Source organism: Opisthocomus hoazin, chromosome 6 (assembly GCF_030867145.1).
Source record: "Opisthocomus hoazin isolate bOpiHoa1 chromosome 6, bOpiHoa1.hap1, whole genome shotgun sequence".
Classification (NCBI taxonomy): Eukaryota; Metazoa; Chordata; class Aves; order Opisthocomiformes; family Opisthocomidae; genus Opisthocomus; species Opisthocomus hoazin.
In genome coordinates, this window is record NC_134419.1 from 30,445,346 (window position 1) to 30,463,177 (window position 17,832).

A 17,832-nucleotide genomic window follows, 5' to 3' on the forward strand; every position below is an offset into this window, starting at 1 on the left:
CAGCAGGGCTTGTCCCCGCTCTTCTCCACACCAGGTTCACTGCCAGCAGCCTTGCAGAGTGCTAACGCTATCGTGACATGCACTGTGCAGGGGGGACCCTGGTCTCTGAGGGGTGACACTGCCGGTGGCAAAGGCAGGGGAGCGGGGGCTCACGTTATGTCCTCAGCATGCTGGCACTGATGGCACTGGCCATGGTGGCTGTTGAACCTGCTGCAGGTTGGCACCGCAGTTCCCTCCTCTTTTTCCAAGCACGAAACACAGTGCTTGGGCTCACGGGCGTCACATATCCTGGGGGGGGTGGGTTGTAGGTCCTGGGAGCTAGCACACTACCAAGACACTTCTACCAGTAGACATGTATGTATGAAATGGCCTCAAGTTGCATCAGGGGAGGTTTAGATTGAATATTAGGAAAAATTTCTTTACTGAAAGAGTGGTCAGGCATTGGAACAGGCTGCCCAGGGAGGTGGTGGAGTCACCATCCCTGGAGGGGTTCAAAAAAATGTGTAGATGTGGCACTTGGGGACATGGTTTAGCAGGCACAGTGGTGGTGATGGGTTGATGGTTGGACCTGATGATTTAGAGGTCATAGAATCATAGCATGGTAAGGGCTGGAAGAGACCTTAAAGATCATCTGGTTCCAACCCCCCTGCCATGAGCAGGGACATCTTCCACCAGACCAGGTTGCTAAAGACCAGGTCTTTTCCAGCCTTAACAATTCTATGATTCTATGGATGTAAATCCATTGTATAGCTGGTGATATTTGTGTCTCCTGCTTCACGCAGAGGTCACAGCTGTGTAGCTGCCAGCCCTTTCACACAGCGGACTTCTCCACGAGCCCAGCCGTGCTGGAAGCGGAGGCGATTTATCGGAGACCCCTGCTCGGCCCCGGGCAGCTGGCAGCGGCTGGGAGCCCTCGGTCCCCATGCTGGCCAGGCTCCAGGCAGCGCTCCCCGCTTCCCTCGCAAACCTCTTAGTCCCGGGTTAATTAATCATCATCAAACAACCTACATGGCTGCAGCTGGGACAGCAGCTTCACCTTCACCCCTGCGAGGCCGTGCCCCCTCCTGGCTTTTGTGGGGCTGCCCGGGGGTGAGAGCCCAGCGCCCGGGGGGGGCTGCTGCCGAAATGCAGCCTCTGGAGAGGGGTCTAGATAGGAGGGGGGGTCTGGAGCAGAGAGATCTTGATAGAAGGGGTCTCAGCTGGAGAAGAGATCTCAATAGGAGAGGGGGTCTCGACAGGAGCAGGGTCCCGACAGGAGAGGGGTCCCGATGGAGTCTCACGGGCACGTCCCTTTTTGTTTCATTGGGAAAGGCGTTGCGTGCAATGGCCGCACATGGCCCAAAGGACGAGTTTTGAGGCAGCTGGGTGGGATTTTCCCACTTTCTGCCCCAGTCAGGGTCCGGAGATGCTGCAAATCACAGACCCTGATTTCAGGAGCTGAAATTCCCCGTGTTCTGCAGCATCTGCCCATCGCCCCAGGGGCCTGCAGTAGCTGGGTGCTGGTGGGGACCCTCTACAGCGTGTCCCTGACAGCGGTGCGGGCTCGAGAAGCAGCGTACTGCCCGCGCCGTGCTCTGCCCGCACAGATGCTTCCACCATGAAAGGTGAAATCTTTTAATAAGCATTAGCCACAGGTTGAAGGAAAAACGAGCTGCTTGCTTTCACTCTTTCTTTTTTTTTTTTTGCATGCAAATGAACTGGAAGCTTATTAACAAGCTGAGAGGCTGGAGCCTAATTAGCAGCAGGACGAGGGAGCTGCACTGGAGCTGAGTCAGCGAGCGGGCGAATCGCTGGCGCGGCCCTTGGCCAACGCCGCAGCGGTCCCTGCCACCTCACCATCTCCAAACCCAGGAGAATCGGGCAAAACCCGCACGTTTTGGGAAGGGTCTGGGGGTGGGGGGGAGAATGGCTTCGCTGGGGGTCTCGCTCTGGACACAGCCTGCCTGGGTCACCCCGAAGCCACCAGCTTCTTCTCCAGGCTGGTTGCATTGCAGCTTGGATTCTATGGGTCGAGCTGGGGCCGTGTTTCCAAGCTTATATTGAATATTTCGGGGCAACGATGCCAGGCAGTGACGGATGGAGAAGAAATGAGATATATTTGTGGCATGAGCTCAAGCATGTCCTGTGCTGCGGGCAGGGGACCAGGCTGCTTTAGTCCCTACTTAAATTGTTTTAGTGAGTATTTGCCTCTTGGTTAGGTTTCTTTTATCATTGTGAAGAATCCTTTTCCCACAAAGAGCTGGGAAGCAAACGAAAAAGTCCCCAAAAAAGCAGGAATTTTTTTTTTTTTTAAATTCGTCTTAATTTTCTCCTTTCCTTTCTTCTGGTGCCCACTCCCTGGTTGGGAAGATGCTCCAAGCAGGGCGGCTGGGGCAGTGGAGCGGGCAGGGGGACGGGGACTCGGCCCCGAGCGCGGAGCTGCCAACAAACCCCACTCGTAATTTGCACCTTCGGAAGGCGACAACAGCCGTGTGGCCCCATCTTTCATTTGTGTTTTTAATTAGCTGGGCTCTCCCAGAGCCTCTTAGCTGCCCTGCACCGGGGCTGCAGGCAAACGGCGTTGACTTTGGGGGTGAATGAAGCATTTTAGTGACCCACATGCTTGGGCGCCTGGCAAGGAGGTGGTGGTACTGCTCTTTTATTTCTATTTATTTTTGACATATATTTCTATATATTAATTCTTTTTGCGTGGTCTAAGTCCAGCCCTGCCTCTGTGCCTTTGTCACCCATGGCCATGCAGAGGCAGCGCTCATCCATCCACCCCTTGGTGGCTCCTTCCTCGCCATCCTCCTCCTCTCCCAGCACTGAGCACCCCCACACCACCATGCCCAGGTCCCCCTTCCCACACAGCCCCACAGCCACGCTGCCGCTCTGGCACCTTGCACAGCCAGCACGCAGAAGGACCCTGCAGTTCCTCTGTAAAGCTATTAAAATGCTGCCTCATTAGCAATAATTAAAAGGCATAGCACAGATTCCCAATAGCTCATGCCTGCGGACAGGGTCACTTTTATTTTATTTTATTTTATTTTATTTTATTTTATTTTATTTTATTTTATTTTATTTTATTTTATTTTTTTTTTTTTTTTATTTTGTTTTATTTTGTTTTATTTTGTTTTATTTTTGTTCTATTTTTGTTCTATTCTATTATTTTATTTTATTGTATTTTATTTTATTTTCTGTCTTGTTTTGTTTACTTTATGTATTTTATTTACTTTGGTTTTTTATAATTTTATTTTATTTTATTTTAATTGTATTTTATTTTATATTTTACTTCATTTTATTTTCTATGGTCTTACACCCACCATGTCCAAAGGATGGGCAGCACCACCCCTCCACGCCATCACCACAGTGCCAGCAGAAGAGCAACCCAGGGACGGCCACCATCCCCCTGCCCACCCGGTGGGGGGATGGGAGGGGGGGAGCTGCCTGCATCCAAGGCATAGTAAAACATTTTACTACAAAGCAGAATTACTCCAAAGACTGATGGGCTGACTTGCGAGACCCACTCCCGTTTATGGAGGCTGTAAGTTACAGACTCCTGGTGAACTGGAGGAAAATATCATCCTCGCCTTTTATAGGCGAAACCTCCCGCCGTATATTAACCTCGCCGCAAATGGACGGGGGCTTTACTGCGAACTGCAGTTTAATGCCTCCCAACCCCTCGGCCTGGCTCGAGGGTTATTAATAACGGGGGTGTGCTCGGCCAGCCGGCAGTTGGCCATGGCGGTCGTTGGCTGGAGCTCCTGGCCTGGGGCCGGGGGGGGTGGAGCGGGTGGGGGGGTGCCCAGCCTGGCAAGAGGGGACCAGGGCGATGCCCACGGGGAGGAAAAGCTGCGAGCGGCATTGCAGGGGTCAGGCTGTGCCCCGGGGAGCTTGGAGGGACCCAACGCGTCCTGGGGTGTTGGTGTGTCACCGAGCCAGGTTTCTGCTCACCAAAAGGCTTTTCAGTGGGCATCCGCTGGGCCCAGTGCATGCCATAGCTTTTTTTTAATTTTCCCTCCCCCCCATTTCTTTTTGCCTGAAATATTATAATGGAAAATGGAAAAAAGTGCAGGAGCCTGCCCTTGGAGTTTGCTCTTGCCCAGGGCTGAACTTTTGTCACCCAAATGGGAGGAAATAGGGGAGAAAAAAAAAAAAAAAAAATAAAAGAAATCCCACTGGTAAGGGAGTGGCAGAGGGAGAAGGATGGGCAGCACCAGCAGAAGGAAAAGGTCTGGATGCGGAGAGGGGGGACGGAGACAAACGCCAGGAAAAGGCAAGCCATCCAGTTTGGCTCTCGGGGCTTCGGCTTCTCCGTCAGCCAGGAGCAGCCAGCGAGGGAGGGAGGGAGGATGCTGTGCCCAGCGCCGCTCCTCCGCCGGCCCCAGACGCTGCAGGAGGCTGCCCGTGCCCTTTTCCCACCCAAAAATCGTCCCTTTTTCAGCCAAGACTCGAGTTGGGAGAGGCAGGAGGTGCTCAAACCCCCCGTGGCACCCAAAGGACCCCACCACCTCCCGCCAGCCGCCTTTTCGGGGCGACGCTCTCAGCGGGGCCTGATGGGACTCGGCATTTCTCTTTTTGGAGCCAGGATCAACCTTTATTGGAATTCGACAGCCGGGAGCGAGATGATATTTAAACTGGTATTAGGCGAGCGCCGTTGGAGGGAGACAGCGATTCCTGGGGCGGTCTGGCAGCGCGGCCGGGGGGCTCCTCGGGCCGCCCACCGGAGAGCGATGCGGTTAATCCGCAGCCGGCACTGGCGGCTGGCCCGCGCCCGTACCGCCGTGTTCTTTGGAAGAGAAAGGTCAGGCTGGAGACTGAATAATCATTGACAAGAAACCCACGGGGGAGCGCGGGCGGCCAGCGTGCCGCCTCCCCGGGGGGTTTCTTTCCCTCCGCTTTGGCCCCCCGGGAGGTGTCGGAGGGGGTTGTGGCGGGGAGACCCCGGTTTGGGAGCCAGGGAGTCACCGCCACCCTCTCCGGGCACCCCCTTTTCCATCCAGCAACGCCGTCTCGAAGGACATGGCAGAGCGGTCCCGGTTTGCGTCCCACACACAGACTCTTTTTAAATCGCAGCGTATTTTAAAATTAAAAATTAATTTTTCCTCAGTAGCGTTTTCAAAATTTTTATTTTTTTTTTTTAACTAAAAACCCCACGAAAGTGGAAGAAAACACCAACCCTGCCCCCCAGCCCAGCCCCATCCCCATCCCCGGCTGCGACACAGCGGACCCCATTCCAGCTTTTTTGGAACGTGCAAGAAAAGGTCCAAAAAAGCAACGAATGAGCAATGAGAATGAAAGATTGAAAATGTTTTTTCTTTTTTTTTTTTTGCGTGGACAAACCCACGTGTCCCAGAGCACCCGCCTCCCCCTGCCCAGGGAAACTGAGGCACGGGGAAGGGAGAGGGGATGGAACCCACCCCACCCCCCCCGCACTCTGGAGCAGGACCCAGCAGCAGACTGTCGGCTTTGCCCACCCCCCCAGCTGCACCCCAAACCCCTCCTGCCCCCCAGGGGTCTCCTCTTCATCCTCCCAAAAAATACGCCAGGTTGGGTTCAAGGCTTTTTTTTGTTTTGTTTTGTTTTTTTTTTTTTGCAACAAAAGAAACTATTTATTTGGAATATGCATTACCAGTACAAATCAGGAAACTGTAAAACCTACACCTTGTTAGTATCGTCATAGAACATAAAAGTCTCAATCGGGATCAGAAAGACAGAGGCCTTTTTTTTTTTTTCTTTCTCTTTACAGAAGCAGAAAAGCTTAAAGTTTCAAACCCAGGTCGGAACAGAGAGGTTTGTTTTTTTTTAGGGTTTTTTTCTTTTTTTTTTTAATATTTGGAATCTATTTAGGAAGAGGGGAAAAAAAAAAAAAAAGATGAGGGGGGAAAAAAAAAATAGAAAATAAAAAGCAACTCGGAACAACCGGATCATCTTTACAAGGGACGGAAAGGGCTTTGCAAGAACAAAAAAAAAGCAAACCGACAAAACCAACCCCCCAGGCAACGTCTGATTTACATACTCTTAATAATAATAATAATAATAATAACAATAATAATAAAGGTGTACGAAAACAAAAGAACTCCAGGAAACCTGGGGATTAAAAAGAACACCCCAACCCCTCAACCGTTCAGTGATGTGAAAAGCTCAGATTTTGGGCGGAGGGGAAGCAGGGGAAGGGCTTTCGGAGCAAACCACAGCGATGCCGACCGGCGTCTTCCTCAGCGCTCCTCCTTGAAGCCCACCCTGCAGCCATGGAGTTTTCAGGGTCTATCTGGGGGCTTTCTGGCCGTGTCCCACCGTGGCTGGGGGTGGAGGGGCTGCCACGTCCCACCCCGCATCCCTCGTCCCTCCCAGCGCCCCTGCACAGCCAGGGCTCGGGTTGGGTTGGGGGACCCCAGCCCCACCAAGGTCCATGGTCGCACCCAGCGGGTGCCTCCCCTGCTCCCCCCATTTCGGGGGGGGAGCTGCGCTTGGGCTGGTGAGTGCCTCCACCCTGGGTGGTGGAGGGATTCAGGGCAGAGCGTAAAGGCACTGAAGCCCACCACCCCCTCCACATTTTGGGGAGGATTCCTGCCCTTTCCTCACTTCCAGGCAGCTCAGCATTGCCCCCAGGCACGGAGACTCCCGGGGGAGGGGGGGGGGCTCAGCACCCGGCACCCCATCACCCCTCAGCATGTCCTCCCCAAAACCCCTCGGCATTACACCTCTCTCCAGGGACGCAATCCCCTCCTGTTCCCCCACTCATCTTCTGGGGCTGGGTGTCAAAATGAGCCGGGAACCCCCCTGGAAGAAGAGAAACACCCCCTCCCCCCCAAAAAAACCGCCCCCCCCCCCTCGCTTTTCACATCACTCGGGTCACAGCTCAAACGCGCAGGGGAAGCGGCCAGGCCCTCGCCTCGGACAGGTCCAAATCAACTCAGCATCGCCATCAAAGCCCCCCCCCCCCCCCCCCCACCTCCCAAAGAATGCCAAAAAAATAAAATCAAAGGCAATTTCTGGGTCTCAGCGATAAGGAACATAAAAGTGTTAGGCTGTACCTATTAATGCTCACTATTCCATTTTTTTTTCTCCTTTTTAAAGTTCTACAAAATGGATTACGGTCACTTTTTAAACATCGCGTCAGAAGAAATGAGTGTGCACACCTCTACACTTCTCTAGCATCCCAGAACTAAGTCACAAATGCGAGAAAATGGGAGAAAAGAAACAAACCATGGGGGAAAAAACAAAGAAACAAAATCAAAAAAAAAAGAGAGAAGATGGCTGTAGGTAGTTTGGTGTTAGAAACTCTACAGGAACGAAGCGCTTGTTGCCACAGAAAGAGCAGGGACGGGACCTCCCCCCTGTCCAACTTTGCGTGCTAAGAGGGTCGTTTTTTATTCTTTTATTATAAACACTATTAAATTCCGACTGCGTTTTTGGTTTGTTTTTTTTTTTTTCTCCTTTATCTGAATATACAAGAACATTCATTATCAAATGTTCGTTATCATCAATACTACAAAGAACGAGACACAAATCGCAAGAAACAATGGAAAATGTTAATAAAGCTGAAAGAATCGTCGAGTTTTTTTTTGTGGTTTTTTTTTTGTTTTGTTTTTATTTTTTTTGAGTTTCTGCAGGTTTTTTTTTTTCGTTTGTTTTTTGTTTTTTTGTTTCATTTTGTTTTTTTGGTATCGAAGTCAGGTTTTTCTGGGCAGAAAACAAATAATAATAAAAAAAACCCCAAAAATAAGAAGAAAAAAACCCCCACAACACTTGGGGTCAGGGGTGGGGGGGAAAGGGGACGAGAAACAAACCCCAAAAATCAAAAATCCAAGGAAAAAGGCAAGCGAGCAGCTACGCCAACACCAAGCGGAGGGACCGACCGGGGAACCCCGAGGTGACGGGCGAAGTACCGTGGAGGACCGGGTGCCCGGCCCGGGCAGCGGGTGCCATGGGCAGGGGCGCAGGCAGGACGGGCAGCCCCGGCACAGGGCCGGTTCCGGTAAGCCGGTTGGTCTCGGCTCGCTCCCGGTTGGTTTCCAAGAGGCACCGCAGCGTTCCCGCGGGCACGGCACTGCTGCCGCTCCGGAGAACGGACATGACCCAGCCCCGTGGCCCCAGAACGCTTCGCTGGAACAGTTTCGCCTAAAATAAGCTGGAAATAGTTAAAAGGCTGCACTGGGGGAGGCCACGGGAGGAAGAGGACAGCGGGAAGGTGCACGGCTGGGGAAGATGGGCAGCATCTCCTAAACCTTCCTGTTGCTCTCACCGTCTTCCCAGCGCAGAGACAGCCCTGGACCTTGCGGGTTCCGGCATGGTCCCCGGCCCTGCGCACGGACATGAAAGGAGGAGCAGAAAAGGGTCTCAGTGCCGGAGACTGAAGAACCAAGCAAGGAGCGGCTTGTGCTGGTTCTTGTGCACCTTTCACATCCTGCTCTGATCCCACCAGCTCAGAGACAGAAAATCCACCCGATCAGGAATTCTGCATCTGGGGGAAGGTCACAAATTTCAGAGCGGGTTCCGGGCTCGTTCCCCAGGGAAAGGCAGGTTTCACCTCCACTTCAGGAGAGTCGTGCGGGGCCGCGCCGCAAGGTGACAGCGCGCCAGAGCCGTGGGCAGGTCCTTTTTTCCAGCAGAGCGGTGGAAATCTTGCCGGTGGAGCTTTAAACGGTTCCTGCTTCACGCTGCTCTGCGCTGGCAGTTCCCATCTCGAGACGGCTGGCACCAGCACGGCCAGGGCGGCCATGGGCATGCAAGAGCACGAGGTGTGGCCGAGAGGTAGTGGGGTCCATCACAAGGTGCCAGAGATGCTGCACCCATGCCGGTCCCCGCGACACCCAGGGTCTTTCCTCATACCCAGTGGAAGAACCATGGAGACCAGCCCGTGGACTGGGGCAAAGTGGTGCCTCCGCATGCGGCTCTTCAACGGAAGCCGTGTCCTCCTGGCACAGCTGCCCGAAGGGTGCTTCAGCAGGATGAAGCCTCGCTTACCACCCGTCACCGGCTGTCCAAAGAGCGGACTGGAAAAGCTGGGCACCACATCCCACCAGTTCTCCCACGGCTTGGGACGCCGCTGCCCAGAGTAACTCCTGGGACAAGCCCAGCAGCTTCAGCAGAAAGACCTCACCAAGCGGGGCACCCACCCATCCTACGGAGCTTCACCCCCCTGGCAAACCCGCTGCATTGACCACGGGCACCCGGACAGGCTCATCCCACCGCACCCAGCCTGCGGGACCCTGCTGCCCGTCCCGGCACGGCTCCGGGAACGTGGCGAGTGCCACCAACCGCCGTGGGCCCTGCCTGCGCTGGGAGAACCCCACCAAAACGCGAGCCGGCACCCCGCAACGCTCTCCTCGCCAGGAAACCCGCCGCCATCCCGGGGTGAGAAAGCTGCTGGGGTCCCATCAATCACCAACACCCACTCCTGTGCAACACCGCCGAGGTGCTCAGCGCCTTCGTGATCGGCAATGGCCATTCCTCCTCTCCCTCTGCCTCGCTTCCCTCCCTCCTCTCCTCCCCTCCGACAGCGGGCAGGGGGGATGGCGGGGTTTCAGGGCTCATCCAGCTTTGGGATGTGCGGCAGAGCAGGGCAGGGACCGGGAAGCGCTGGAGGTTTCCCCGGGGCTGAGAACGGGCTGGTACCTTTCGGCAGCGAAGCGGAGCACGCCGGCTCCTTCTCCTGCGAGCATAGGGGGCTGCATCCCCCTGCCCCGTCATCGGCAGCGCCCGGGGACAGCGAGGCGAGGTGAAGGGCTGGTAGAGGCAAGGCGGCAGCGGGGCTGTGGTGGCATTTCCCGACGGAGAGGTAGTGTGAGAGACGGGGCGGCAAGGGGGGCTGCGTGCTAGTCACGGAGCGAGGCGCGACCGGGGTATGTTTGTGGCTCCTCAGAACGATGCCGTGCGTTGCTTTGGGGTTGCTTTGTGCGGCGGCAGTTGATTTTTGCTTTTCCTCCTTAAAAGCCTTCTACCTGTCGACATGTCCTTTGGTGGGAAGGGGTGAGGGGAAGGGAGCGGTGTTGTGGCGGTAGCAGGGAGGGGGAGAGCGGCTTCTACCCAGAAAAGAAAGGGAAGAGAGTATAAAGAAGTGTCCAGATGGGCTGAAAAAAGCATCCCGACGAAGAGAAGAGAAGAGAAGGAGTCTTCTTGTGTGTGCTGATCGGGTTCACCTCCAGTCTGACTGCTGCGGTGTTCGGAGAGGCCCCCTCCCCTCCCGCCCCCGCCGGGGCCGGCTCAGCCAGGGATGCAATTTGCTGGGAGATCAGTTGGAGGTATCAGAGTGAACGCTGCCAGGGCCTTCTGTGGGGGAGGTCACCGACGACGGGGTAGTAGCGTCTTGCCAACCTCCATTAGCCTGCGGGAAGGGAGACACGGAGACGTCAGTCGCCCGGCGGCATGCCCGGCCCTACGCAAGCCGCCCACCCGCCTCCGTCCCCCCCGCTTCTCCCTCGGCAGGGGCTGATGGAGGAGGCAAAGATGTCCCCTCCGGGTCCCCCATCCCACCACGGACCGCAGCACTCCGTCAGCAAGACAGGGCCAGAAACCAGTCTGTCGAAAACAGGGGTTTTGATAACATTGCAAGTGCTTATGGAAATTCCGTCCTTTAAAAAATATGTATTTCTGCAGAAACCCTGAGCTTTGGTTGTTTGGGGTATTTTTTTACCCCCAAACAGTACCCTTCCTCATACGGAAGATGGAAAATGGCAAACACCTCACTCCAGAAAGGTCATCCTGGGATGGCATCTGGACCCAGGTACTACGAAGACCCAGAAGTAGTGATGGGTCCCGAGGGACCTCTGAGCTGTGCCATGTCCCCCAGCATCGCTCCACATCCCCCCTCGCTGGCCTCCTGGGCACTCCTCCTCCGAGGGGAAGCCACCGGCACCAAGACTTGTTGCGGGGAAGACATGCTGCCCACACACCTCTCTTGCCACCGTGACGGCTGTGTTTTGGGATTTGGGCCACCCCTCTGCTCCCAAGGCAAGAGCCTTCCCCTTCCTCGCTTTGCATTAAAACCACAAACAAATCTCTGCCTCCCCAGGGCTGGTCCACCACGCTCCCCACCACCCCTCCTCAGGGGACCCCAAGCCACAGCACAACGGAGGTGCCACCACCATACCCCATCTGAGCGTTCAGACAGGAAAGCATGGCGGACAACTAGTTTCATCTCCTAAAACCAGATGCAGAGCCAAATTCTCCAGCTTCTCAAGAGCAGAACAACCCAGGGGAGCTGGCAGTGCACAGAAGCTGCTTCTCCGCGGCTGCCATCCCCTTCGGAGAGGAGCAGATGTCGCACCCAACCTCTCCTCCTCGCTCTGACATTGATTCAGCGCTCGGCTAATTAATCCTTCCCAACCAAGCCCGAGCTTGAGTCGGCAGCAGCCGCCGTCCCGCTTTCGACGTGCCCAGGCTGCTTCGCTCTCTCCGGCGCAGGGCACCCATCACCAGCCCCAGCAGCCAGCACCCTGCAGACCCCCAGGGTGGGGTGGGACAAGCCTCACCACGCTGAGCAGCCATCGGGGACTTGCCAGCGGGTTGTCCATGCTGCCGACCAGCTCCTGCTTGCCCGAGAGGCAGCCGAGACGGGAGTGAAGAGCTGACCACGGGCCAGCCATGGGAACCCACGTTTCGAGGGGTGAAACCGCCTCGCCGCGGGACGTGCACAAAGCAGAAAAGGCAGAGGTGTGCATGCACACAGTGGGCTCCCGTGTTCCTGCTAAGAGGTCCAGGGAACGGCAAGGAAGACAGGAATCGCGACCTGAGCTTGCTAGCAGGTTAGCAAACCCTACTCCACCTTGGATGTGAGCATGAAACCAGACTATGCACGAACACCACCAGCCCACAGAGACCCCACACTCGCCATGCCCACCGCTCCCACCAGCCGCCATCCGCACCCGGGCCCCAACCCGCCATCCCCGCGATGCAATATCCACCCTTACACGTCTTGGACCGCTGCAAGAGGCAGCAATTACTGCAGATTATCAGCCCGACAATGACAGGCCGCGTAAAGAGAGACACAGAGCCAACTCCACCGCCCCGAGACTGGCATATTCAAGTACACTTAGGACATTAATAGCAATTTACGTGCCATCAGTGAGAGAGAACCACAATAGCTGTGCTGGCAGCCTCTTATTACCAAGCCTGTTATTTGTTGGAGTTACAAGCTATAATCACAACAGAAACTTTCAAAACCCTTATCTTCCGTGACGCACCAAATCTATTTCAGAGCCGTAATTGCTATGTCACCGGAGAGTTTGCTGCTTAATGCACTCAGATGCCATTTAGTGTTTGCAGGGTCATTACGGTGAGCAGGAGGGGGGAGAGCGGAGGGGGCCGCGCGGAGCAGGGCTCCGTCCCCATTGTGCTCCACTATTTTTAGCGAGGCTTTCACGCGCCCGCCGCGGTTGGAAGAAGCGAGAGGGAGAGCGTCTCACAGGCAGCGGCTGCGGTGCCTCGACGTTTAGCACCCCGTCCCCCCAAGCGCTGGGGAGCCCCACGGTACTCAAGATTGGGACAGAGCCTCCAGGCGCTGCAGGAGTTTGTGCTGCTGCTGACCAACTTGGTGGCATCCAGTGAGAAGAGAAGAGATTGTTGGGCACCCTCCGCAGACCCCACAACCTCCTGCTCCCCCAGCCTAGGAAGGCACCAAGTTACGGGTCAAGCAATGGAAAGGAGGCCCCAAGGTTGGCCGTGACTTGAGCACCTTGATGCCCTCCTTTGGTATGGACAAACCCTCCATGAGGAGGCCAGGTCCTTCCCCAGGCAGTGGGCATGTAGGCACAATACACGCTCATCCCTTCTTTCCTGGAGTTCACCCTGTTGCTGCACAGACCAAGCCACGCGTAGGATCCATCCGATTCCACCCAGCCATCCCTGCCTCTTCCTGAAGCAAGCAGATCCCTTGGGATCTCCCTCAAAGACAAAGGGTCTTCTGTGGAGGCTGCTGCTCCTCGCAGAACCTCTGAGGAGCCCCTGCACACAACTCTGACTCCTTCAGGAAGGGCAGAAGCCAGACACAGCAATGGTCTCCAGGACATCTCTTCACATGTCACCTTCTGGTGCCAGAGCACAGGGTTCTGGTGGCTGTCCAAGTGGTGGAGCCCCAGTGATGGACTGCTGAAGCAACTCATTTTGGTGCCTGTTTCATCACCTCCAGCAAGTCCGGTTTGCTCTCCGTCCTCCTACATGGGGCTGGGAGACAACTTTCTGCCAATTTTTAAAGGAGCCTCTGCTTCGCATGGAGGCTGTCTCAACCTCCCATGTTCTGTGACCAAATCCCTGTCCCACCATCGACAGGGCAGGGTATCAAGTCAGCCTCCAAACACACCAGATACCGGCAAGTCTTGACAGACGGGGAGTAGCCTCAAAGAGGTTTCAGATCTCTGAATCCTGTCAGGGTCTCCTTACAACACACACTGAAGCTCTTCTTACACAGTAGAGAACCCAGCCTTGTCTGGAAAGTCCATCACTTTCCAAGGGTCATGGTGGCAGTCTCAGGACATGCCAAGGCATCTCCAACGGATGGGGTTCGGGCATTGAAGCCCTGCCAGACCAGCTTCCATACCCCAACTCGCGACCATGATGATCTGCAGCTTGCTGAGGAACACAGCAACAATTTTCTTTTCAAGACCCAAATTCTTAGAGAAAAGGGTCTCAGTACAAGCGAGGAGGTCTCACTTCCTACAGGTACCAGCGCCTGGTGGTCCTTGCTGACAGATGCAGAACTCAACGGCACAACCTGCCACTGCCCACTGCCATCACGGCGACACGCACTGCTCTGTGAATTGGCACAGCTCTGCACAAGGGCGCTTTCTGATCAGAAACCTTGCGCTCTGACGAACTTCAAAAACAGCCCCTCATTTTAGACTTTTAAATTATATATAAATTAAATTAAATAAAATCAAGTCCAAGACAAAATTTCTGAAAAGAGTTCTTCTTTAAGATGACTACAGCTCATTCATTCATCAGCAGACAGGGGACCTAGACCACTGCAGATCTAGGGCCACGGGGCAGTGGGAAGAAGGGAGATGTTTTGGGCCAGGACCCTCCAGAGGGTTATGGCAGTAAGGATCCAGCTTCCACTGCAACCCACCAGAACCTGGACACCTAAATGCTCCAGAACCCCCAGCCCTCGGGACCCCTGGCTGGGTACACACACAACCCCCCCTCAGACAAGCACTGTCCAGAGGGACTGGACACCTCTCACTCACTGCTGAAAAACCCCCAACCTCAAAGTTGGCAGAAAGGGCTGGATCAGGCCCCAAACATCCCCTCCTTTGGGGTGGGGGGGTGTCCCTCCCTCCTCTCATGCTACCCAAGGCAGGGTATCCTTAAGATGGCTCCTGCCTCTACCACCCCTCCACCACCAAGAGCATCCCTGCCCCTCGCTGGGACCGATGCTGCCCGACGCCATCTCCACCTGCAGAGAGAGAGGAAGGCGGCTGTTCCCGCTCTGCCCCAGCCATCACCGCGGGCCACGGAGATCACCATGGCTGGGACATCGCCCATTATCCTGCTAACGATGCAGAACCGACTCCAGCCCTTGTCGCCCTGCGGAGTCGGGTCTGTCAGCCACCAAGCAGCAGAGCCACGGAGGGAACTGGGCTGGGGGTAGATTCCTGTCCTCGGCTGTCATGACTTCCACGCATTTAAAAATTCATCCTCCATCAAGGAAGGCAAACCCCGAGCGTTGTCTCCCCTGCCAAGATTTGCAGAGGCGGAGCTGAGCAACCTGCCGCTGACTTCCCAGCCCTGACGGGCTCCAGGGATGACTTCACCTCAGCCCCGCGCAGACATCTTTGTGACAGGGCTCTTGACTAGGTTTCGGCTCATCTCCTTCCAGCAGCTCACGGGGATGCTCGGGTGACGCGGGGACGGCGGCTTTCTGTGTCACTAGCAGCTTTCATCCACATCCCGCTGCCCTTCCTCGGCGTTAAAGGGTTCAGGGGAGAGGCAGGGAAGCCCTGGCTGCTACGAGACAGCCACCCTGCCCACACCAAGCAGCTCCCCAAGACCTAGCCCAGGACCAGCGCTCCCTGGAGGGCAGCCACGCTTCAGGGGTGGACAAGCTGGGGTCTGACAAGGGACCTAGCTGGACGGGATGACATTAAGTGACAATAAAAGCTACAGGGAGAAGCATGCTGCCTGGAACACAGGGGAAGCGGAACGTTTGGGGACAGAGAGACAGCCCTGAAGATGCTTCCTAAACTACCCATGCTCAGCTCTGGACTCCCCGCCTTGCTTCCCATGTCTACCCCAGCTTTCTGGGGAGACGTCACCCCAAACCCGAGTGGTCTCTTTGCCCACTTGCCACCCTGCCCCTCTCTGAACAACATCCAGTTCAGGTCCATTTGGGCTCCTGCCTGCCCTGAAGACCAGCCTGACGAGCCAACAGATGCCACCATGCTGGAGCCCCATTTGGGAAGGGCAGGGGGGACCGCCGAGCCCCTGCTGCGCTCAGTTCACCAGTTCCCAGTGCTGCTCATGGTAATCCTGGTTCTCCCATTACCACAGGCAGAAATACCAGCCCAGCCCTCCTCGTCCTGTTCAGCTTTCAAGTTTCCACCACCTCTTTCTTCTCCTCTCCCCCATCTCCCCCTCCCTGCCCCGTAATCCCCAGCAGCCACCCTCCCCCCCAGATTTTGGCTTCACCCAGCCCACTGTTATTTTCCAAGCCAACTGCAACCGTAATCAGCTCAGCCTCTCTCCTTGGGGGTATTTTAATTTATACAAAAGTATCATCTCTTATCATGATCAGCCTGCGATTCATTTCGTCTCCAAGTATTAAAAAGCCAGAAAGGGAATAAATTCAGCGCACGGAGAAATTAATGCGGAACGATAGGCTCTTTCATGTGGCATTTCCAAGTCCCGTTTTTGCAACGGGCTTATGTAATGAGACATAATTATCTGCACATGTTCAATTACATTACTTCACAAATCCTCCCTGCCTCTGCCTCCTGACATCAGGCCGCCCGCTCGGCCCCGGCGCCCGCAGGAGGGGAGCACAGCCCCCCGTCCCGCTGCACCCGTCTCCCCGTGCCGGCCGCTCGCACGCCGATGGCCCCAAGATGGTCACAGACAAGGTGACAAATGGCACAACCCTTGGCTGGGGAGGGTGATGGGACTGGACGGTGCACCCCACCGGGGTGCTGGGCCACGGGGCCACCGTCCCACCTGGAGGACCACCACCTTCCCGCCCAGCCCAAGACCACCCCACCTCAACCCTCAGCCTTCTCCTCATCCAAGGTCAGCAGCCCCGGCTCCGTGCCACCTCGGACACCACCGCCACCACCCACTCGGCGCTCGCAGCCTCCTTTTCCAGGCCGCCCTCTTCTCCCAGCTTGCTGTCACCACCGCTGAGATGGCGGACGACTGATCTGAGAAATGAAGTTGGATTGCTGTCCCGAATCTACACTGGGTTCTCCTTGTGTGTGTCTGATCGATTTCCCCCCGTGCAACACAGCTTGTCGCTACGAATTTTCATGCTAGTCAGAACCCGCCAGCACGCCCGAGAACAAGGAGAAGATGCTCCGGAGACCGCCCTCCCCCTCGCATCCTCCCCCAGTCCAGTTGGGCGAGGTTTTCTTGGGTTGATGTTGGTTGGCTTTGTGGTTTGGTTGGGTTTTTTCTCCCCTCCTTTTATTTGCAACCATTACTGCTGCCAACCCCATCGCCGCCGCGCTTTCGGATGCCGGCCGGGGATGGGTTATTTTTAGATGGTGCCATTGGCCTCAGCGCGGAGCCATCCCTGGACCGGGGCGCTCGCTGTGACATTGCCCACCGCGGTTACGCGAGGTGTCACCTGTTTAGCAGCTCCTCTCGGCCAAGCGCGTGTGGCCGCAGGTGCCGGGCGAACGCTGATCGGCTCTGACAGTCCTAGACGCCAGCTGCCTGCACAAAGCCTGCCCGGTCGCCACTTTTTTCGTGGGCAAAGCTCTGCCGTTGGCGTGACCGATACAGAAGCAATAAACTAGGTGACCATAAAAGCAAAGACAAGTCCTACTAAGTGGCATTCTGAGCCCTATGGCTTTGAAATAATTGGCAGTGAGAGAAGAAAAATGGAAAAAAAACCAAAACAAGAACCCGAGCCTATTTTTTTTTTTTCTTACACTGATGCCCTGCGGACTATACATCTGACTTGCTGCGAGTCCGTCACTGTATCCTCCTGTCTGGCTGATAACATGGCGAAGGGTATCCACCTAAACAGACCAACGACAACAAAGACACAAATTAGAGTGAATGAAAGGTTAGTGGGCAAAGCCGACTCGGTTCATCTTTGGCAAGACAAAACCAAACAGTAGTAATAATAATAACAATAAAAATAAAGGTATGTATTTAAAGAGGGGTAGAAGAGAACTGCAGTTGGTCTCGTGGCGAGAGCTGAGCCAGGGGACCACTCCTACCTCCCTCGCCACCCCCACCACGCTCTCCTTGGTCCCAAGTCTTTCGAGAGAAAGAGCGGAGAGGGAGAGCAGCGTGGCAAGCGTGGGGTGGCACCTCCTGGAGCACAACGCTGTGGCCAGCTCCACCCTCACGTTTGAGGACCCACGTTCCTACCCCTACCCCCTTCCACCCTCCGGCCCCAAGCTCACGGCAGTGGAAGGAGATCCTTGGGAGTCAGCCAAGCGCCTTCATTTTGGAGGGCCCGGAAAGGGAATATACCTACCGCGGCAGCTCTCCTCCAGGCGCCCCGTTCCTCTCCCCCCACTCCCCCAGCCCAGCCCCAGCAGCGGGATGCGGGGCGGGCACGTCTCGTCGCCCACAGACGGCCCACTTGCTCTGCGTCCAGCACTGCGAGGGGAGCAGCCCTGGCTTTAGAGAGCTCTCCTGGCCCAATGCAGAAGTGTCAGAGTGGCTGTCGTCTCTCAACACAGTACA

At 55.6% G+C, this 17,832-nt stretch overlaps 1 protein-coding gene across 2 annotated transcripts in view; it reads right to left on the bottom strand.

The window, feature by feature from the left end:
* Positions 1-7,553: 7,553 nt before the first annotated feature.
* The window catches only part of PBX1 (PBX homeobox 1), a 130,774-nt gene continuing 120,495 nt past the window's right edge, over positions 7,554-17,832 (bottom strand). The window contains exons 8-9 of one of the 2 annotated variants that reach the window (XM_075422477.1): positions 17,064-17,153; positions 7,554-10,309 (exon numbers count right to left, since the gene is read on the bottom strand). In XM_075422477.1, coding sequence (XP_075278592.1) covers positions 10,217-10,309; positions 17,064-17,153 — 183 coding nt within the window. In that variant the 3' untranslated portion in view covers positions 7,554-10,216. The remainder of the gene's footprint in view (positions 10,310-17,063; positions 17,154-17,832) is intronic. The other variant, XM_075422479.1, reaches the window with a different exon arrangement.